General features: G+C 40.9%; 1 protein-coding gene across 5 annotated transcripts in view; it reads left to right on the top strand.

Annotated features, from left to right (window-relative positions):
* Positions 1 to 22,521, top strand: part of LOC124855757 (Fanconi anemia group A protein-like) — a 105,527-nt gene that overhangs the window by 24,451 nt on the left and 58,555 nt on the right. For all 5 annotated transcript variants that reach the window (XM_047345845.1, XM_047345854.1, XM_047345820.1 and 2 more), the window contains exons 10-19: positions 5,825 to 5,937; positions 6,132 to 6,208; positions 10,477 to 10,618; positions 11,629 to 11,762; positions 12,096 to 12,206; positions 12,556 to 12,651; positions 15,891 to 15,950; positions 17,008 to 17,096; positions 21,130 to 21,190; positions 21,263 to 21,312. In XM_047345845.1, the coding sequence (XP_047201801.1) occupies positions 5,825 to 5,937; positions 6,132 to 6,208; positions 10,477 to 10,618; positions 11,629 to 11,762; positions 12,096 to 12,206; positions 12,556 to 12,651; positions 15,891 to 15,950; positions 17,008 to 17,096; positions 21,130 to 21,190; positions 21,263 to 21,312 (933 nt within the window). The remainder of the gene's footprint in view (positions 1 to 5,824; positions 5,938 to 6,131; positions 6,209 to 10,476; positions 10,619 to 11,628; positions 11,763 to 12,095; positions 12,207 to 12,555; positions 12,652 to 15,890; positions 15,951 to 17,007; positions 17,097 to 21,129; positions 21,191 to 21,262; positions 21,313 to 22,521) is intronic.

Genomic DNA, 22,521 nt, shown 5'->3' with positions numbered 1-22,521 from the left:
ATCACGTGATCTCAGGCTCAGAATATAGTGAGTTGAGTTATACAATGATGTACAGTAGGTGGCAGTATGCACCTCTGAATTTGTTGCGAACAGCCAGCAGCAGAAGAAGAAGAAGCAGCAGCACGAGCACCAAGATGATGGACCAAGAAACCACGATACAAAGCCAGGTAATGTTAAAAAGTTTATATATGTCTTAATGTCATTAATATATGCTCTTGGTCCGTCATCTTGGTGCTAGTGCTGCTGCTTCTTCTTCTTCTGCTGGCGGTATGCAACAAATTCAGAGGTGCATACTGCCACCTACTGTACATCATTGTATAACTCCACCCACTATATTCTATGTTTTAGTTTTGTATTTCATAAAAATAAGAACAATGCTTTATTTATAATACTCTTGATTTCCCCCCATCTCCCCTCTGCTCCTAATATTCCTTTTAGACTGAATTATCCCCCATTCTGGCACTACGTTTACTGGCGGTGAGAAGTGTGACAGCGCATGCGCAACGCGAATCGACTAACTCTGTGCTCCACTAACCAGCCTGAGATCACGTGATACCAAGTCGCTGATGTAAATTCGTATTCTCATAGTAAATAAATCGTATTCACAAACTGTTATAGCATATTGTATTCATAAAGAATAACAACTGTAAACTTGAACTTTGTCTTTGTTATTTCTTGAAGCTGTAACATTTTATTTTGTATTTTTATAGAGAAAATATACAATACCTCTTTTGGATTTTACTTATGCACAACTATTGACTAATATGCACACATTTCAGTCTTTACATACATTGTTTTTGACAGCGTTCTTACCCCACAGCTTTCCTTCAGAAAGTTTTGCCTGTAATAACATCTGATTTAACACAAATAATAAACACGTCCCTTTTATCAGTTGTTTTCCTCCAGGCCCTGAAAACAGCAATTATCAAACCTCTATAGAAAAAGAGCAACTTGGACAAGCTGCTACTACAGAACTACAGGCCTATATCAAACCTCTCCTTCATCAGTAAGATTATTGAAAAAGCTGCGTTTCAGCAGTTAAACAACTTCCTAACAACGACCAACCGCTTCAATGTCTTCCAGTCAGACTTCCTGCTCACCACAGTACAGAGACTGCTCTTGTCAAGGTGTTCAATGACATCCGTATAAATGCAGACTGTGGAAGAACCACAGTGCTGGTATTATTGGACCTTAGTGCAGCATTCGACACTGTTGATCACTCCATTTTATTAGAGCGCCTGGAAAACTGGGTCGGCCTTTCTGGTACAGCACTCAACTGGTTTAAATCCTACTTGAAGGACAGGGACTTTGTGTCAGTAGGTAACTTTACATCAGAGACACAAAAATCACATGTGGCGTTCCCCAAGGGTCCATCTTAGGTCCCCTCCTATTCAATATCTACATGCTCCCCCTAACTCAGATTTTAATAAACAACAACGTAAGTTATCATAACTATGCAGACGACACACAGCTATACGTTACGATGTCACCAGGTGACCATGAACCCATTAAAGCGCTGGGTAAATGCTTAGAAGAAATCAATGCATGGATGGGCCTACATTTTCTTCAGCTGAATCAAAACAAAACTGAAGTAATAATCTTTGGACCACAAAGGAAGAACGTTTAAAAGTTAGCACACAGCTTCAGTTAATACAGCTAGAAACCACCAGTCAGGCTGGAAACCTGGGTGTAGTGATGGACTCAGACCTGAACCTTCAGAGGAACATAAAGACAGTAACAAGGTCGACCTTCTATCACCTAAAGAACATCTCCAGGATTAAAGGACTAATGTCTCAGCAGGACCTTGAAAAACTAATTCATGCGTTCATCTTTAGTAGAATTGATTACTGCAACGGTGTCTTCACAGGTCTGCCTGAAAAGTGGATCAGACAGCTGTAGTTGATCCAGAACGCTGCTGCCCGCGTCCTCACTAGAACTAAGAAAGTGGAGAACATCGGCCCGGTTCTAAAGTCCCTACACTGGCTCCCTGTAGCTCAGAGAATAGACTTTAAAAGACCTCTCAGGTCTTCTGGCTCAAATCTACTCTGCAGAACCAGAACCAAACATGGAGAAGCAGCTTTTAGTTCATATGCTCCACTAATCTGGAATAAACTCCCAGAAAACAGTAAAAGCACCGAAACCCTAAGTTGCTTTAAATCAAGAGTTTAGAGCGGCCTTTGACTGTGCCATTTTGGAATGATTAGTGGCGTTTTCAGTCCACTTTTCTTTTCATTTTCTTGTCCATCATTCTATTATCTTTATTTCATTTTATTTTACTTTTTTAAATTAACTCTGTTGTTTGATTTTATCATTTGATTTGTTTTTCTGTGTCTGTATCTGTGTTTATTTGCTTTGTGATTGTATTGTAATTGTATGTACAGCGCTTTTAGTGTCTTGTTGCTGGAAAAAGGCTATATAAATAAACTTACCTTACCTAACCTTCCCTATAGTTGGAACACACCCTTCTCATGAAGGGAGGCCCCCAGTCTGCCAGCCCAGAGGCACTGTCCCCGACCGCCACGCAATGTTTAAGAGGCGTGTCAACCGTGACAGCCCCACAACATCCAGAGACTTGAGGTACTCAGGGCGGATCTCATCCACCCCCAAAAGCCCTGCCAGCGTGGTGCTTTTTTACCACCTGGGGACTTCAGCCTGGGTGATGAAAGAGTCCAACCCCGAGTCCCCAGCCTCTGTTTCAACCAGGGAATGCATGATGGCAGGATTGAGGAGATCCTCGAAGTACTCCTTCCACCGCCCAATAATGTCCCCAGTCGAGGTCAGCAGCCTCCCACCCCCACTGTAAACAGTGTCGGCTAGGCACTGGACGGATGGTTTGCCAGAATCTCTTCAAGGCCAACTGGTTTTTGCCTCTGCCACAGCCTATGAAAATGAACAAATGAAAGTCAGACATTGCTTTTCAAACATGCTTCAACAGAATTATTTCAAAAAAATAAACTCATGAAACTGGCCTGGACAAAAATGATGGTACCCTTAACTTAATATTTTGTTTCACAACCTTTTGAGGCAATCACTGCAATCAAATGATTCTTATAACTGTCAATGAGACTTCTGCACCTCTTGGCAGGTATCTTGGCCCACTCCTCATGAGCAAACTGCTCCCATTGTCTCAGGTTTGAAGGGAGCCTTTTCCAGATGGCATGTTTCAGCTCCTTCCAAAGATGCTCAATAGGATTTAGGTCAGGGGTCATAGAAGGCCACTTCAGAATAGTCCAATGTTTTCCTCTTAGCCATTCTTGGTGTTTTTAGCTGTGTGTTTTGGGTCATTATCATGTTGCAAGACCCATGACCTGCAACTGAGACCAAGCTTTCTGACACTGGGCAGCACATTTCTCTCTAGAATCCCTTGATAGTCTTGAGATTTCATTATACCCTGAACAGATTCAAGACATCCTGTGCCAGAAGCAGCAAAGCAGCCCCAGAACATAACGGAGCCTCCTCCATGTTTCACAGTAGGGACAGTGTTCTTCATATGCTTCATTTTTCCATCTGCAAACATAGACCTGATGTGCCTTGCCAAAAAGTTTAGTTTGTGTCTAATCTGTCCATAGGACATTCTCCCAGAAGCTTTGCGGCTTTTCAACATGTAGTTTGGCAAAATGCACTCTGGCTTTTTATTGATGTGTTTTCAACAATGGTGTTCTCCTTGGTTGTCTCCCATGAAGTCCACTTTGCCTCAAAACAACGTCAGATGGTGCGATCTGACACTGACGTTCCTTGAATCTCTTTAGATGTTTTTCTTGGCTCTTTTGTCACTGTTTGTATTATCCGTCTCTTTGTTTTGTCATCAATTTTCTGCCACGTCCAGGGAAGTTGGCTACAGTCCCATGGATCTTCAATTTCTGAACAACATGTGGAACTGTAGTCACAGGAACATGAAGCTGCTTGGTGATGGCCTTATAATCTTTACCTTTAACATGATTGTCTCCTGAGACAACGTTTTCCTTCACTTCCTCTGGTCCACACCATGCCACCAAACAGCACAGCGACTACCTGTAGCCCTATATATAGGCCCACTGACTGAATGTGTGTGTGTATATATACATATATATATATATATATATATATATACAGGGGTTGGACAATGAAACTGAAACACCTGGTTTTAGACCACAATCATTTATTAGTATGGTGTAGGGCCTCCTTTTGCAGCCAATACAGCGTCAATTCGTCTTGGGAATGACATATACAAGTCCTGCACAGTGGTCAGAGGGATTTTAAGCCATTCTTCTTGCAGGATAGTGGCCAGGTCACTACGTGATACTGGTGGAGGAAAACGTTTCCTGACTCGCTCCTCCAAAACACCCCAAAGTGGCTCAATAATATTTAGATCTGGTGACTGTGCAGGCCATGGGAGATGTTCAACTTCACTTTCATGTTCATCAAACCAATCTTTCACCAGTCTTGCTGTGTGTATTGGTGCATTGTCATCCTGATACACGGCACCGCCTTCAGGATACAATGTTTGAACCATTGGATGCACATGGTCCTCAAGAATGGTTCGCTAGTCCTTGGCAGTGACGCGCCCATCTAGCACAAGTATTGGGCCAAGGGAATGCCATGATATGGCAGCCCAAACCATCACTGATCCACCCCCATGCTTCACTCTGGGCATGCAACAGTCTGGGTGGTACGCTTCTTTGGGGCTTCTCCACACCGTAACTCTCCTGGATGTGGGGAAAACAGTAAAGGTGGACTCATCAGAGAACAATACATGTTTCACATTGTCCACAGCCCAAGATTTGCGCTCCTTGCACCATTGAAACCAACGTTTGGCATTGGCATGAGTGACCAAAGGTTTGGCTATAGCAGCCCGGCCGTGTATATTGACCCTGTGGAGCTCCTGACGGGCAGTTCTGGTGGAAACAGGAGAGTTGAGGAGCACATTTAATTCTGCCGTGATTTGAGCAGCCGTGGTTTTATGTTTTTTGGATACAATCCAGGTTAGCACCCGAACATCCCTTTCAGACAGCTTCCTCTTGCGTCCACAGTTAATCCTGTTGGATGTGGTTCGTCCTTCTTGGTGGTATGCTGACATTACCCTGGATACCGTGGCTCTTGATACATCACAAAGACTTGCTGTCTTGGTCACAGATGCGCCAGCAAGACGTGCACCAACAATTTGTCCTCTTTTGAACTCTGGTATGTCACCCATAATGTTGTGTGCATTTCAATATTTTGAGCAAAACTGTGCTCTTACCCTGCTAATTGAACCTTCACACTCTGCTCTTACTGGTGCAATGTGCAATCAATGAAGACTGGTTACCAGGCTGGTCCAATTTAGCCATGAAACCTCCCACACTAAAATGACAGGTGTTTCAGTTTCATTGTCCAACCCCTGTATGTATGTATGTATGTATGTATGTGTGTATATATGTATATACGTATGTATGTCTTCTGTTCCATGGCCCGGGCGAAAGCCACATTGCTTTTTCTGGATCTGAGGTTAAACTGTCAATCGGAGCCTCCTCTCCACCACCCTACAGTAACCTTTCCCAGAAAGGCTGAGAAGGGTGATAGCTAAAACACACTCTCCAGTGCCCCCTTGTAAGAATTGGTGACCAGATTGCGAAAATCCTAAAAGTTATCGTTCCACCACCTGACAGTATCATTAGTCCAGGTTTGCAATTCGCACTCCAAAGCAGAACAAATCTTGTTTAAACACACAACACTGTGATAACCAAAAAATAAAGACTGCTGTTTTTAAGGTCTTCACTGTCAAGTTCTTATTGATGAATTTAATTGTTAACCAATTAGAGGGCCCATCTGAGTTTTGGCTCCATGCTGTCCTGGTTTGTTCCTGCAGGATTCAGACATTTGATGCATCGCTTTGTGGAGCTTCTGTGTCACCAGAAGCCCTGCAGCATTTCTTCATTCACTCTCTCACTCAAATTTTCACCTGCAACCCACGACTAACAGGTAAGCTCCAATTTAACAGTAGGTTTTCACTTTCATACTCTGCCTCTTCTTCTGAGAATTAACTTTTTTTTTCTGGATCTCTTTCTGTATTTTGTCCATGAAAATAGCTTTTTTACTTTTGAGACCATTCAAATATTAAATTACTCTGGTAGAGCCTTTTATTTGGGGGAATAAATGTTTCTGTTTGTCCTCAGTGTCAGATGCTGTCACCTTGCAGAATGAGTGGACTATTGCAAAAGTGAGCCACTGTCTGACCTCACTTTACTGTAAGGTAAGTGAGTTTTGTTCTCCATAATCCTGTTCCCTCTGCTGTCTGGAAGACTGGAATGATGCTCCTTTTATCAGCATAAGTATGGAAAAATATTTATGCATCCCTTCTACATGCATGCAGTACATACATGAATGCATACACAAATACATACATACACTACCAGTCAAAAGCTCTATATTCACTGTCTCACTTAACAAGTCTCTTTATTTTCATGATTATTTACATTGTAGATTCTCACCAAAGGGAACAAAACTGTGAATGAAGACACATAGAAATATGTAGTAAACAAAAAGTGTGAAATAATTCTAAACATTTTTAGATTTTAGATTGTTCCAAATAGCCTCCCTTTGCTCTGATGACTGCTTTGCTCTCTTGGCGTTTTCTCCATGATCTTCATCAAGTGGTCACCTGAAATGGTTTTCCAAAGAGTGTTGCAAGAACTTCCCAGAGGTTCATTGAGAGAAGGTCGAAGGTTAATATTTCAGTCATCACAGCAAAAGGCGGCTACTTTCAGGAATCTAAGATACAGGTCCTTCTCAAAAAATTAGCATATTGTGATAAAGTTCATTATTTTCCATAATGTCACGATGAAAATTTAACATTCATATATTTTAGATTCATTGCACACTAACTGAAATATTTCAGGTCTTTTATTGTCTTAATACGGATGATTTTGGCATACAGCTCATGAAAACCCAAAATTCCTATCTCACAAAATTAGCATATCATTAAAAGGGTCTCTAAACGAGCTATGAACCTAATCATCTGAATCAACGAGTTAACTCTAAACACCTGCAAAAGATTCCTGAGGCCTTTAAAACTCCCAGCCTGGTTCATCACTCAAAACCCCAATCATGGGTAAGACTGCCGACTTGACTGCTGTCCAGAAGGCCACTATTGACACCCTCAAGCAAGAGGGTAAGATAAAGAAAGAAATTTCTGAACGAATAGGCTGTTCCCAGAGTGCTGTATCAAGGCGCCTCAGTAGGAAGTCTGTGGGAAGGAAAAAGTGTGGCAGAAAATGCTGCACAACAAGAAGAGGTGACCAGACCCTGAGGAAGATTGTGGAGAAGGGCCGATTCCAGACCTTGGGGGACCTGCAGAAGCAGTGGACTGAGTCGGGAGTAGAAACATCCAGAGCCACCGTGCACAGGCGTGTGCAGGAAATGGGCTACAGGTGCCGCATTCCCCAGACCTGGGCTACAGAGAAGCAGCACTGGACTGTTGCTCAGTGGTCCAAAGTACTTTTTTCGGATGAAAGCAAATTCTGCATGTCATTCGGAAATCAAGGTGCCAGAGTCTGGAGGAAGACTGGGGAGAAGGAAATGCCAAAATGCCAGAAGTCCAGTGTCAAGTACCCACAGTCAGTGATGGTCTGGGGTGCCGTGTCAGCTGCTGGTGTTGGTCCACTGTGTTTTATCAAGGGCAGGGTCAATGCAGCTAGCTATCAGGAGATTTTGGAACACTTCATGCTTCCATCTGCTGAAAAGCTTTATGGAGATGAAGATTTCATTTTTCAGCACGACCTGGCACCTGCTCACAGTGCCAAAACCACTGGTAAATGGTTTACTGACCATGGTATCACTGTGCTCAATTGGCTTGCCAACTCTCCTGACCTGAACCCCATAGAGAATCTGTGGGATATTGTGAAGAGAACGTTGAGAGACTCAAGACCCAACACTCTGGATGAGCTAAAGGCCGCTATCGAAGCATCCTGGGCCTCCATAAGACCTCAGCAGTGCCACAGGCTGATTGCCTCCATGCCACGCCGCATTGAAGCAGTCATTTCTGCAAAAGGATTCCCGACCAAGTATTGAGTGCATAACTGTACATGATTATTTGAAGGTTGATGTTTTTTGTATTAAAAACACTTTTCTTTTATTGGTCTGATGAAATATGCTAATTTTGTGAGATAGGAATTTTGGGTTTTCATGAGCTGTATGCCACAATCATCCGTATTAAGACAATAAAAGACCTGAAATATTTCAGTTAGTGTGCAATGAATCTAAAATATATGAATATTAAATTTTCATCATTACATTATAGAAAATAATGAACTTTATCACAATATGCTAATTTTTTGAGAAGGACCTGTATAAAACATTTAAAGTTCATTCATTCATACCGCTTCTTCCATAGTGGGTTGCGGGGAAGCTGGTGCCTACAGGGGTTGGACAATGAAACTGAAACACCTGTCATTTTAGTGTGGGAGGTTTCATGGCTAAATTGGACCAGCCTGGTAACCAGTCTTCATTGATTGCACATTGCACCAGTAAGAGCAGAGTGTGAAGGTTCAATTAGCAGGGTAAGAGCACAGTTTTACTCAAAATATTGAAATGCACACAACATTATGGGTGACATACCAGAGTTCAAAAGAGGACAAATTGTTGGTGCATGTCTTGCTGGCGCATCTGTGACCAAGACAGCAAGTCTTTGTGATGTATCAAGAGCCACGGTATCCAGGGTAATGTCAGCATACCACCAAGAAGGACGAACCACATCCAACAGGATTAACTGTGGACGCAAGAGGAAGCTGTCTGAAAGGGATGTTCGGGTGCTAACCCGGATTGTATCCAAAAACATAAAACCACGGCTACCCAAATCACGGCAGAATTAAATGTGCACCTCAACTCTCCTGTTTCCACCAGAACTGTCCGTCAGGAGCTCCACAGGGTCAATATACACGGCCGGGCTGCTATAGCCAAACCTTTGGTCACTCGTGCCAATGCCAAACGTTGGTTTCAATGGTGCAAGGAGCGCAAATCTTGGGCTGTGGACAATGTGAAACATGTATTGTTCACTGATGAGTCCACCTTTACTGTTTTCCCCACATCCAGGAGAGTTACGGTGTGGAGAAGCCCCAAAGAAGCGTACCACCCAGACTGTTGCATGCCCAGAGTGAAGCATGGGGGTGGATCAGTGATGGTTTGGGCTGCCATATCATGGCATTCCCTTGGCCCAATACGTGTGATAGATGGGCGCGTCACTGCCAAGGACTACCGAACCATTCTTGAGGACCATGTGCATCCAATGGTTCAAACATTGTATCCTGAAGGCGGTGCCGTGTATCAGGATGACAATGCACCAATACACACAGCAAGACTGGTGAAAGATTGGTTTGATGAACATGAAAGTGAAGTTGAACATCTCCCATGGCCTGCACAGTCACCAGATCTAAATATTATTGAGCCACTTTGGGGTGTTTTGGAGGAGCGAGTCAGGAAACGTTTTCCTCCACCAGTATCACGTAGTGACCTGGCCACTATCCTGCAAGAAGAATGGCTTAAAATCCCTCTGACCACTGTGCAGGACTTGTATATGTCATTCCCAAGATGAATTAATGCTGTATTGACCGCAAAAGGAGGCCCTACACCATACTAATAAATTATTATGGTCTAAAACCAGGTGTTTCAGTTTCATTGTCCAACCCCTGTATTTCCAGCAGTCTATAGGCGAGAGGCAGGGTACATTCTGGACAGGTCGCCAATCCATCGCAGGGCAATACAGAGACACACAGGACAAACAACCACGCACACACTCATTCACACCTAAGTGCAATTTAGAGAGACCAATTAACCTAACAGTCATGTTTTTGGACTGTTTTGGACTGTGGAGGAAGCCGGAATACCCGGTGAGAACCCACACATGCACGGGGAGAACATGTAAACTCCATGCAGAAAGACCCCCGGCCGAGAGTCGAACCCAGGACAAGTAGCATTGTTGCCATTCAGCAAGAAAGTGCTACCTACTGTGCCACCGTGCAGCCCACATATTTAAATGTTTAAAGTTATCTTATGGTTTTTTGTTTGCTACATTATTCCATATGTGTTCTTTCACAGGTTTGATGCCTTCAGTGAGAATCTACGTAGAATGCAAATAGTCATAAACCTAAATAAAACCTTTCAATTAGAAAACGTTTGACCGGTAATGTACATGCATGCATGTGTATGCACACATACATACATGTAGTACATGCATAGAGAATATCAGCAGTAAACCAGTATTGCACTTCTGTATTTGGACTGTATTTGACCTACTTACCGAAGCTCTTTATCAGACCTGTCCATGTAAATATTAAAGCTCTGTGTTTCATATGCCTACCGTTTAGTGTTAACTCAATTTTCGTTTAATAATTGTTTAAACATTTGGACCTTTTAATAACTTTCATTGGAATATTTTTTCTCTTTACTGTTCAGTACTTCAAAGTGGATACAAAGTTGATCTTCCAAGGTACAGCTACATTAAACTCTTTTCTGTTTCTTTAAAAGCTGGGTGTGATCTTCAGTGTCAAGCAGCTGCTACACCACCTGCAGCAGGTTTTAGAAACCCATGAGGTAAACTGGAAACATATCCTGTGCTTTGTCTCCTCCCTACTGGTTTATTACAAGGCGGCCCAGCCAAGCCTCAGAGGTAAACACAGGAAAAACACTGTTTCTATGAATGTATTGATGATTGAAATAAAACTGCACAGATAGAGGGGCATTACGTGGTGTAGCAGTAGAGCGGGCGCCCCATACACAAAGGCTATAGTCCTCAACATAGCCGTCCTGGGTCCAATTCTCAACCTTGCACCTTAGCTGCATGTTTCCCCCCCTCTCTCTGCACATTTCCTGCCTGTAACTCTCAATAAAGGCAACTAGTGCCCAAAGAAAGACTTAAACTAGACAGAAACTTTTTTTCATGATACAGTTTAAAGCACTTTAAATGAAAAAACAAAACCAAAAATCATTTGAGAAATTTGAACAAGCATGCAAATAATTTCCTGACACTTAGTCTTCACAGTCTATTGAAAAGTTATCGTTATCCCTTATAACAGTAAATATAATCTGCACAAGAAAAAGTCTCCATGGAGAAGTGCTCCACTAGTCAGAAGTGAAATAAGGGAGTGTTGAAAAGCTGAACGCAGGTGGCATTTTTTATTCTCTTTAATTATTTAATTACCTTTATGCCACTGCAATGTACTTTTCCTATTATGTCTTTTTTTCCCTTTTTTTATCTACAGCAATTTGAATTGTCTTGCTACTGAAATGTGCTATATAAATAAACTTTCCTTGCCAAGAACTGCAGTAAATATTTCAGTATGCATTCGGGCTCTCTATATGCCTGTCATCTATTTGGTGACACATGTTCAATGCACCATAAAACGTTTTAAAGGTAAAGAGGGGGTAAAATCATTAAGAAACCACTATTAAGTTGTGGCATTGCTAAAACAGCAAAGTTGGCCAGAAGGAACATTTGTTGCTCAGATGGAAATATGAATTTCATTTTTCCACGAGCTGGAAAAGACTTATTGTCTAGACACTGTTTGTTGTGAACCCAAGTCTACAAGTCATATCGTGCTGCCTTTATTGGTATTTCTTTTGGCTTCAGAAACTGAAGATGAAAGGTAAACAGTTCCATTTTGTGTTATTTTCTGCCAGAGTTGTTGTCCAGACTGCTGAGCTCTGCATTTGAAAGCTATGACCTGGAGAACATGATCACGGCCTTCTTGTTGGCTCGACAGGGAGCTCTGGAGGGCGCCGGCGTCTTTCTGTCCTACAGCGACTGGTTCAAGGTTTGCTTTAACTCTTCAGCTTCCAGCACTGGTTTAGTGTTTTAATGTCTGTTACTTGCACACGGGTGACTGGATATGTCAATTAACAATGCATATATATACAGCTCGCATCATATTTAAAACAAGTTTCGTCTTATTTGTATAACCCAGACCACTATATGCATGGACCCCCTTAATGCAGGAGTACACCTATGGGATACAACCACATTTATTTGAATTTAATTAAACATTTCTCTTAAACAGAAAAATATGTTTTTCTTGTCAAGTTAAATTGATTCACATGAATTTAGATCTAACAAGTGAAGGTAGATTTAGGATGTTTTGCCTTTTCAGATGTCTTTCGGTGGCTCCACTGGCTACCATGCAAGCAGTAAAAAATCTCTGGTGTTCCTGCTGAAGTTCCTTTCTGACCTGGTGCCCTTTGAACCTCCACTGTATCTAAAGGTGAAATCCATTTACTTTGAGCTATATTTGAATTTTTAACATGCACTAAACTGGTTAAAAGGAATAAAGCCAGGCTTTGTTGTCCCCGTTGTCAAATATTTCAAACCTACCATTAGAGGTCGGCGATTTGAAATATTTATCTTTAGCATAAATGTTAACATTACTATAAGTTGTAAAAGTAGTTTTTCATCATTTCAGTACACTCAAAGTATTACTTTCAGTTAGTCACGCTTATGAAGTGGAGTTTGCTATTTGATATTACATTACCTTCAGTTATAAGAAGAAAAATGTATTTTAGTTATTTACAATACTTTGAAGCTGTAACCCAGCTCTAACTTTCTTATGTTAGGTTCATATTCTTCACCCTCCATATGTGCCTGCAAAACACCGCAACCTCCTCATGGAGTACGTCACTTTGGCAAAGACAAGACTGGCTGACCTCAAGGTAAAAGACGTCATTGACATGATTCAATTCAATTCAGTTTATTTCTATAGCACCAATTCACAACACATGTCGTCTGAAGGCTCTTCACAACAGTCAGGTTCATACATTCCAATTAATCCTAATCATTGAACAGTTCAGTCAGATTCAGTTATTTATTCAAATTGGATAAAAAGTTTTTCTATCTAAGGAAACCCAGCAGATTGTATCCAGTCAGTGACTTGCAGCATTCACTCCTCCTGGATGAGCATGTAGAGACAGTGGACAGTCAATGGTGTTGACTTTGCAGCAATCCCTCATACTGAGCATGCATGTAGCGACAGTGGAGAGGAAAAACTCCCTTTTAACAGGAAGAAACCTCCAGCAGAACCAGAACCAGGCTCAGTGTGAGCGGCCATCTGCCACGACCCACTGGGGGTTTGAGAGAACAGAGCAGAGACACAAAGAGAACAAAGAAGCACTGATCCAGGAGTACTTTCTATGGGAAGGAAAAGTAAATGTTAATGGATGTAGCTCCTTTAGTTGTTTCATCTAGAAAGAAAGAACAGATAAACTCTGAGCCAGTTTTCAAGGATAGAGTCTGAAAGAGAGAACATAGAGTTAGTTACAGTAGAAGCTCAGTCAGTAGCCATGTCTAGGAGAGAGAAAGGGTTAAACACTAAAAGACAGGGCCATGTGGATCATCTGTAGAAGGTGAGCATTAAGTTGTTGCCAGCAGAAGCTTGGACGATGCCCCTCTCCAGAAAGGTGTCACAGGTAGACACAGAGTCAGGCCAGGTGTAGCTTCTAGGAAGAGAAAAGAGAGAACAAAGTTAAAAGCTGAAATAACAGCAAATAATGCAAAATTGGAGAGTAGTATGAGAATGTAGCAGACAGGATGAAAGTGGTCATTATGTCCTCCAGCAGCCTAAGCCTATAGCAGCATAACTACAGAGATAACTCAGGATAAACTAAGCCACTCTAACTATAAGCTTTATCAAAAAGGAAAGTTTTAAGCCTAGCCTTAAAAGTAGACAGGGTGTCTGCCTCACGGACTAAAACTGGGAGCTGGTTCCACAGGAGAGGAGCCTGATAACTAAAGGATCTGCCTCCCATTCTACTTCTAGAGACTCTAGGAACCACCAGTAAACCTGCAGTCTGAGAACAAAGTGCTCTGTTAGGAACATATGGACCAATCAGATCTCTGATGTATGATGGAGCTAGATCATTAAGGGCTTTATATGTGAGGAGGAGAATTTTAAATTATATTCTGGATTTAACAGGGAGCCAATGAAGGGAAGCTAAAATAGGAGAAATATGATTTCTCTTTTTAATTTTCATCAGAACTCTTGCTGCAGCATTTTGAATCAGCTGAAGGCTTTTAACTGCATTTTGTGGACATCCTGATAGTAAAGAATTACAATAGTCCAGCCTTGAAGTAACAAATGCATGGACTAGTTTTTCAGCGTCACTCCTGGACAAGATATTTCTAATGTCACCTAATAAATATACTTGGAAAAAGTATATTTATTAGGTGGCCAAGTCCATCATCTTCTAGACATTGTCTATTTAATCATTGCGTGAGTATGGTGGTCTATAGCGGCACCCAATGAGCATAAGCTTAATTAATTTTAAATCCACCTGAACCCAAATGGATTCAATAGAATCCATTATAAGACCTAGCCTTATTGTTACTTGTAGGTGACTCTAAACATAGGTCACCTCATGAGACTCATTTAGGTAAATCCTCTGATCACATTTAATATTTTTCTTTGTCCTTTCATGCTAAAGGTGAATATGAATTGTTTAATTTAAATGATATATGACCGATAAGTGTCTTAGCAAACAAACCAAGACAACGTCCGTCCATTGGTCTGGGGATGGTAAAACACTGATTACATTTCTCCTGGTTCATAAACTCCTTGCCCTGATCAGAGTACAGCTATACTGATAGGTCATCTATTCACCTCTTGGTGTACAGATCAGTCATTGTCAGGACATAATTGTTACCCTGTGATGTTTCTGAGAGTGGCCTGATTAGGTACAACCTAAGAACCTCCCAAGGTTCCTTGACCTGCAAGACATTATATTAACAATAGTACACAAAAATCAAAAACGGTGGTGGAACGGCTCTATAGTACTTGTACAAACAATGTTGTGTTTTAGTCTATAGAAGTAAAACTAACTAGATTAAATGGAAAACTGGTGTCACACTTATGATGGGGTCATTAAGTTGGCAACGGTGACATTTGACCTGATAGTTGATGCAGGCTGATGGACAATAAATTCGGCAAAATCAGAAACACAAGTTATACCATGTGTCTTTTTAATCTTAAAAATGTTAAAAGTTCTCTGTGTTAAAGTTCTGGAAGGTACGAGCAGCACTTGATTAGTTGTACATTTTCCAATCATCCACATCCTTTTTTAATAGTGAGCAGGTAGTATCCAACAATAATCCTGTCTCTAGTGGTCCTCTAGCCATTGTGCTTGTCAGCACCAGGATTATTGTGACTCGACCTTACGACACACGACTTTTTCTTGTCCGACAGAACCACAAACCGCAGGAAGTGTTGGTTGGGGCCAATGTATAACAGTCTGTTAGAAGTGGGAGGATGGAATAATATGAAAACACTATATATAAATGATATGGTTTTATTTGTTATATGCACAGTTGTACACAGTAAAATGTATTTTGTATGTGCAACCAATAGTAAATGCAGTAATTCCGAAAGCACACCAGGTAAAAATAGAAATACATATTTTAAATTATAAAAGAAATTTTATAACTGTAAAACATTATTGGCTGTAGCTCCTTTAGTGGCTTCATCTAGAGGAGAAGCACAGCTAAGCAGATGAACGGAGTCTAGATTTTCATCTAAAATACATTATTTAAAAATATTTATTATAGTTTTTCAACGTCACTCCTGGACAGGATATTTCTAATTTTGGCAATGTTCCAAAGATGAAAGAAGGAAATCCTAGAAACCTGTATAATATGGGATTTAAATGACATGTCCTGGTCAAAAATAACACCAAGGTTTTTTACTTTATTATCAGAGGTCAATTTAATGCCATCCAGGTTAAATGATTGACTAAACAGTTTCTTTTTTAAAGAAAGTTATCCAAGTTTTTGTACCCACCAACATGATGGGTACAAATATTGAGTTTAATCTTATTTTATGTTACTCTCTATTTTAATAGTTAAATGCCTGAATTGAAAGATGTCTTTTCTAAAGCTAAATAGTCTGTGTTTGTACATGCAGGAGTCAGTGGAGGACATGGGCTTGTATGAAGAGGTTTCTGATACAGGTTCATCATTGCAGGTAACAGTGACCCCCACTGGTGAGACTTTGTTTAGAAGTTGTAGCGGCAGATCCTTATTTTTCACACTCCTGGTTGCTTTTTATGACACCAACACAGGCAAAACCAACGGTTCAAAGTTCTGACAACTGTATGATGAGATGATAATTTGTATTGCAGCTCAAATGTATGCTGACATTATAGTATATGTAGTGGACTCAAAGTATTGCATAGTAAAAAAAGTAGTGAAGATAGAGCACCTAGCAGATGTATTCATACCACTTTAACTTTTCCACATTTTTTTCACATTTCAAAAACAAACTATAACGTGTTTTTATGGTGATTTTTATGTGATGCCCTATACATAAGATAGCTTTGAAGTTTATGCTTTGACAAACTGTACAACTGTTCAAGGGGTATGAATGCACTAGATGGTCTCCAAGTTAGCAGCAAGTGTAACCCCAGTGACACAAAGCTGAAAATCTTTCACAATCCTTGATCATTTTTAGAAATATTTAAACAATGAATTAATTTTATTATTTAAGGAATAAGTAGTGATGCACCATTCCATCAGCTATTGACTAAAATCATTTGATTTTCCTGTGTAGTGCCAGAGTTAAATGTTTTAAACATTTCATTATCAAAAGCATCAACAATGAAAAGTCCAACCTTTTTTAGTCTGTGAAAACATCAACAAGTGTCATGTTCTTTGATATGTTTTGCTTTGATTTTAGTAAAATCAGATAAAGGTCTGGAAAAAAAATGCTTCGATGCTGAAGAGATGTCCTCAGAAAACAAGACTGAGTAGGAAATGATTGATTTTGCTGTTTTGGTTTTACTTACTGTATGTGATCAGGGGTAGAAAAATGCCTTTTATTTGTTCTGTTGAAGTTAAGACTCTAAAGAACAATCTATCATAATATCTTCAACAAATTCAAAAACATTATTGCACTATAATCCCTAATAGTGTAGTCTTCATTTACATCTGCAAGTCCTCCATTATAGTGCCAGGTATGTTTATTAAATTTAAAAGAAAACAGAGCGTGGATTACCACCATTGTATTTTCTGTGTTCCCGCAGCCTCAGGGCCAGGCTGCACAGGATGTGGAGAAAGCAGTGTCTCTATTTGAGAGCACGGGCAGGATCTCTGCAACAGTCATGGAGGCCAGGTGAATCATCACGTCATCACCTCACCTTCAAGAAGCATAACATTGGCAGAATATGCAAGTGATTCAGGAGATGGAAGTGTTGATGGATCATTGTGGATTTTATTTGAAGGGATCACAGAAAACCATTCATATACACATAGTTATAAAACAATAATAGAAACAAAATAACTAATGAAAATATATGTAAACCAGAGACTCCTAAAATGACAACAGTTACACTAAATGCAAGGACGCTCCTGCCAAGATGCAAACCACCTTTCGTATTTTCTATTACTGAAGATGGACAATGTGCATCAAGTCCACCAACCGGATCCTGGCATACATCCCTTGGTGGTTGAGGTGGTGAAGGATGAAGTGTAGTCCCAAGTTGATAGCATCATCTGCCGACCTGTTTGCCTGGTAGGCAAACTGCTGGGGGTCCATCAGGGGGTATGTGATGTCCTTCAGGTGCTTCAACACCAGTCATTTAATCCTGTGATGGTGGGTTTCTTGTGTACTGGGATGATGGTGGAGCATTTGAAGCAGGAGAAAACCTCACACTTGTTGAAGATCTCAGTGAAGATTGGGGCCAGTTGGTCAACGCAGGCTGTCAGGCATAATGGGGAGACATCGTCAGGTCCTGAAGACTTCCCTTGTTTCAGGCGCTGAAAGATCCTGTTTACATCTTCCTCTGAGATTCTTAGTGCAGGCAGGGGGTCTGAAGGTAGGAGGTGGTTGGTGTACAGCAAGAAGTAGTGTCTGAATGGGATGTGGAGGAGTTGGGTTGACGTGTGAACTGCTGCTTTTCATACCTGCAGTAGAAGCCATTCAACTGGTTTGCCAGGTGAGGATTCTGCTCAGGGTTGGAGGAAGGTCTCCTGTAGGCAGTCAGGTTTTTTGTACCATTCCAAGCAGCAGAAACGTCTCCATGTGAGAAGCTTTTCTTTAGCTTCTCTTCACTGCTTTGATCTCCTTGGTCAGTTTGTTCTTGTCCTTCTTATACAGGGCCCGGTCCACACTGCTGTGAGCCTCTTCCTTATCCCTACGCAGATGCCTCAGATGACAAGTGAACCAAGGTCTATTTTTATTGAATGTGCAGAAGGTATTAATCTGCACACACGTCCTCACAGATACTGATGTATGATGTCACCACCTCAGTAAGTTGGTTTAAATCAGTGGCTGAAGTTTCAAAAACAAGCCTGTAACATCTACTTTGACCAATCAGTCCACTTCATAACAGTCTGAACCACAGGTTTGGAACCTATTAGTTTCTGCCTGTAGGTGGGGATGAGATGGATCAGAGAGTGGTCAGAAACTCCCAAAGCAGCCCTGCTGACAGCATGATATGCATCCTTAACAGTTGTATAGTTGTGGTCCAGAGTGTTTTTATCCTTTGTGGGACACTTAATGTGCTGTTTGTATTTGGAAAGTTCATTGGAGAGTTTTTTACTGTTAAAATCCCCAAGAACAATGATGAAAAACTCTGGATGTTGTTTCTCCACGTCTTTCATCAGTTCAGCCAGTTGTTTTTCAGCATCTGAAGTGGAGCCTTGAGGTGGTATGTAAGAACCAACCTGTACAGACGAGGAGAACTCCCTCGATGGATAAAACGGTTTAGAGTTTATGAGAAATTACTCCGGGTCAGGAGTACATATCTTCTTAAACACGTTCATGTCTCTGCACCAACCTTTGTTTATATAAAATCAGATTCTGCCTCCTCACTTTCCCCCACTTTGCGGTCCGCTTTGAACAGCTGAAAGCCTGGTCTCAGAAGTGTGCAGTCCTGGGTGTTCTCATCAGCCAGGTTTCAGTAAAGCAGAGGGCAGCAGATTCGCGGAGGTGTTTTTTTTTTTTACAGGTGAAGTGAAGCAGTTTGTCCATCTTGTTGGCCAGGGAACACACATTTGCCAGGTGGATTGAAGGCAAAGGTGAGGGTAGTCCCTGCTGTCGGAGCTTAATGAGCACGCCGGCACTCTTCCCTCTCCGCTGTCTCCAGCAGTTTATCCCATTGAGAGTCGCAGCTCCGCTGGCCAGGATCTCCGTGAAGCTGGCGTCAATGAATGATGGTGAAAAAATGCCAAGAGAAGACTGTATGATGTTTAGAAGTTCCTCTGTGCTGAAAGAGACCATCAAATGGAGGCCGAAAGCACCATAAGACACGCAAAAAATGAGAGAGCAAAGCTCCGAGGCTGCCATCAGCAACGTCATCTTGGATATTCAAAACCAAAAAATCCAAAAGTCCAAAAAATGTAGCTTTTTCCCATATCACACCAGCTTCATTTATAGAGCACTTTTAACACCCATGGGACCAAAGTGCTGAACACAAAAGCCCCACAGGGTGTTTGTGAAGTTTGTGCTCGAAATAACATGACCAAATCTAATAAGGTTTTTCTCAGCAGTTACAAACTATTCAAATAATATTGGTATCAAATTAAACACTTTGGAGATCCCATCTGAAGTAAAAAATTAGGATGTTTTTTCCCTCGCCAGAATCGTTTCTGCATTGTACAGTATATAAGTCTTTTAGAAGTGTCATGAATAAGGCTACAAACTATTGAAACCTCTTGACCTGCGCAAATATTCATGCAGCTGATGCAAACTAAAGCGATGTTACAGAGCTTTTAGTAAAGACATACCTAGGTGTTTTGCCTATTATAGGCACATGTTGGCACAATTTACAAAAGATTGTGTTGTTTTACTGGCAAAAGTAAAAAATAATTTTTTACATGTCAAAAATAGTGTTTTAAAATATTCTTTATTTAAATTGCCAAAGTTTATTTTCCATTTTTAGTAAAACACTGAGAAGCTGCTCTCTTTTGTCCCAATAGCTGCATGTTCCATGCAACTTCTATTTTTGTGTCACCACTTGACCAAAGTGTGCTCAAAATATCCATGAGTGGGTAGGTCATATATTTCCTTAACGTGAAAAAAGGTATCCTTTTTCTGGTTCCAGGGGCACCTGGGGCTCAGGTGGTAGGAGTCCTGGAACCGGTGGGTTGCTGGTTTGAATCCCCGCTCCGTCCATCTTAGTTGCTGTGTCCTTGGGCATGGCACTTCACCCACCTTGCCTGCTGATGGTGGTCAGAGGGCCCCCTGGTGCCCATTATATGGCAGCCTCACTTCTGTCAGTCTGCCCCACGGCATTTGTGACTATAATGTAGCTCACCACTGTCAGTGTGTGAATGTGTGGATGACTGTAGTGTGAAGTGCTTTGGAGTGTGGTAGATTAAAACTTTGTTTGGTAGATTAAAAGGGTTACTGTTCTTTATGTGAAAGTGAGTTCTATAGAAATTGCTCTGGTCATAAGGAAACAGTCATTTCAAGCAGCGAGTTTAGAAATGGAAAAGTTCTTGGTGTGAGGAAAGACTAATGAACTTGTTATTGTAGAAGTGAGCATGTAGGCTGGATAGAAACAGTCCACCTGCAAAGAATGATTATTATATCTTGGATCTTGCCAGGTCGCTTTGACATCAGAGTTCAGTGTGCCAGAACATGTGTGTAAATGGAAAGGATACATCGGATTGGTCAAGTGTTTCACAGACACACCAATGTTATGAATTTCAATAAATACGCCCTGTAAAAAGCTGAAGGTAGGACATTTTTGGGAATCTTGATGAAGATGTTTTGGTGCACTGTGAGCGAATAAAGTTCCCCTATGGAGACTGGTAGTAGAGAGAACTCTGAGTTTTGTGTTTAATTGTTTTAAGTAGTAGTATTGCTGCACTCTTCCACAGGTGTCCTTGGACTTGATAAAGAGCCATTTCCAAACCTGAACTTACTGTATATTTATAAATCAGCCTACAGCGACTTTAAAACCATTACCAGCACAGAGAGTTTAAGCTACAAATGGGAACATAGGACTTCAAGCTCTTGGCCTGATTAAAGCACAAATAAGGATCCCAAAATGCCATAAAGTTATAATGAATTAACATAAGCACCAAATAATTTCAGAGAGACATTACAGCTATATAGTGACAGAAAAATAAAACTCTTTTTAGCTGTGGAGGTAAAGCAAAACTCAGATAATACTAACAACTTTCCCCCCCCCCTACAGTCTTTTCCGGAAACCATACTTTTTAACAAGATTCCTTCCTGCTTTGCTTAAACCAAGAGTGGTGAGTTTTTCACATATGTTATCTTACTGTTTACCGCATGCTGACCAGGTACTCATATTTACATAATTTCAGCTTCCACTGAAACCCGACGCTCAGATGAATTTCACTGAAGCTCTGAAAAAGTAAGGTTTGATTTTTCTGGTTTCTTTTTTCAACTTAGTTTTTTTATATTTATAACATAATTATTTTATTAAGTATAATTTCTGTGAAAAATTGTGGTTTTTACTCATGAATTCCTGTGGTTATTTTGTGAATTTTCACAGTAGTTAAAGGGGACATGATGCTTTTAAATCCTTCTTTTCACCTTAAATCATCCAGCTGTGGTCTATATAAGATGGAACCTCAAAGCTTTGGTCTGAACTCCTTGTTTTTGTAGCTCCTCAGGCTCCTCTTCTACCTGTTCTGAGGAACGTCTGAGAGCAACTCGTTTTGATGTCTTTTCTTTAAATGCTACGGAGGCACTTCCCACCCTGTCCCCCTCCTGGTCAAAGAGCGTTCCACTCCTCCCTGTTCGGCCATTTTTGTAGTTTGATAGCAGAGATACAATTATCTAGTGGCGCAGAAACCTTTTATTCCAAAATTGATTAAAAGACCTCAACAACATACTTGTCCATCCAGCCTCACATTTTGGATCCAGAGTGAGCGAGAGCAGAAGGCACAATGCTATGATATCAACACATGGCCAGGACGTCATATCAACAGACAATAAATGAACGTCTAAAATAAGATTTGTTGTCATTTTAGCATTATTTGCAGCTTACTGACACAAGGAACCAAGGTTATTATTGTTAGTTATTATCGTTAACGAAATAACGAAAACTAGAAGTAAAAAAACATTTTCGTTAACTAAAATAAAAAATAGAAACGAGATTTTGTAAAAAAGGAAAACTGAAACTGTAATGAGTGTTCACAAAACTAACTAAAATTATCAGAATTTATAGAGATAACGTGCTTAGTTTTCGCTTGTGTGCCTCATGCATTATGAGGTCAAGTTTCCATTTGTGTTTTTTGTTCCGCTGTGCCGCATTCCACCAGCAGATGGCAGGTACATGAGTCAAGTCATCTGTGCGGTCCGTCCACACCTAGCGTCACGTCAGCAAAACTTGCCGTTGGTAGAAAGTGCGAGTGAGCATGTTGCGCTCAACAACAGCTATTAACATTACAGACGGAGTAGTAGAAGAAGAGCTAAGCACACTGCCTTGGACTGGGTTGACCCTGGCCCTGATGAAGTTTGGTTTGTGGTAAGAAATTTTACTAGTGTTGTCAACATTCACTGTGCCAGGTAAAAAAAATGGCTTGGATGTTTTGTTTTACTAAAGGTGAGGACCCAA

The sequence above is a fragment of the Girardinichthys multiradiatus genome, chromosome 2, assembly GCF_021462225.1.
Source record: "Girardinichthys multiradiatus isolate DD_20200921_A chromosome 2, DD_fGirMul_XY1, whole genome shotgun sequence".
Classification (NCBI taxonomy): Eukaryota; Metazoa; Chordata; class Actinopteri; order Cyprinodontiformes; family Goodeidae; genus Girardinichthys; species Girardinichthys multiradiatus.
Note: the sequence above shows the minus strand (reverse complement) of the source record. Positions and strands in the feature narration are given on the sequence as shown.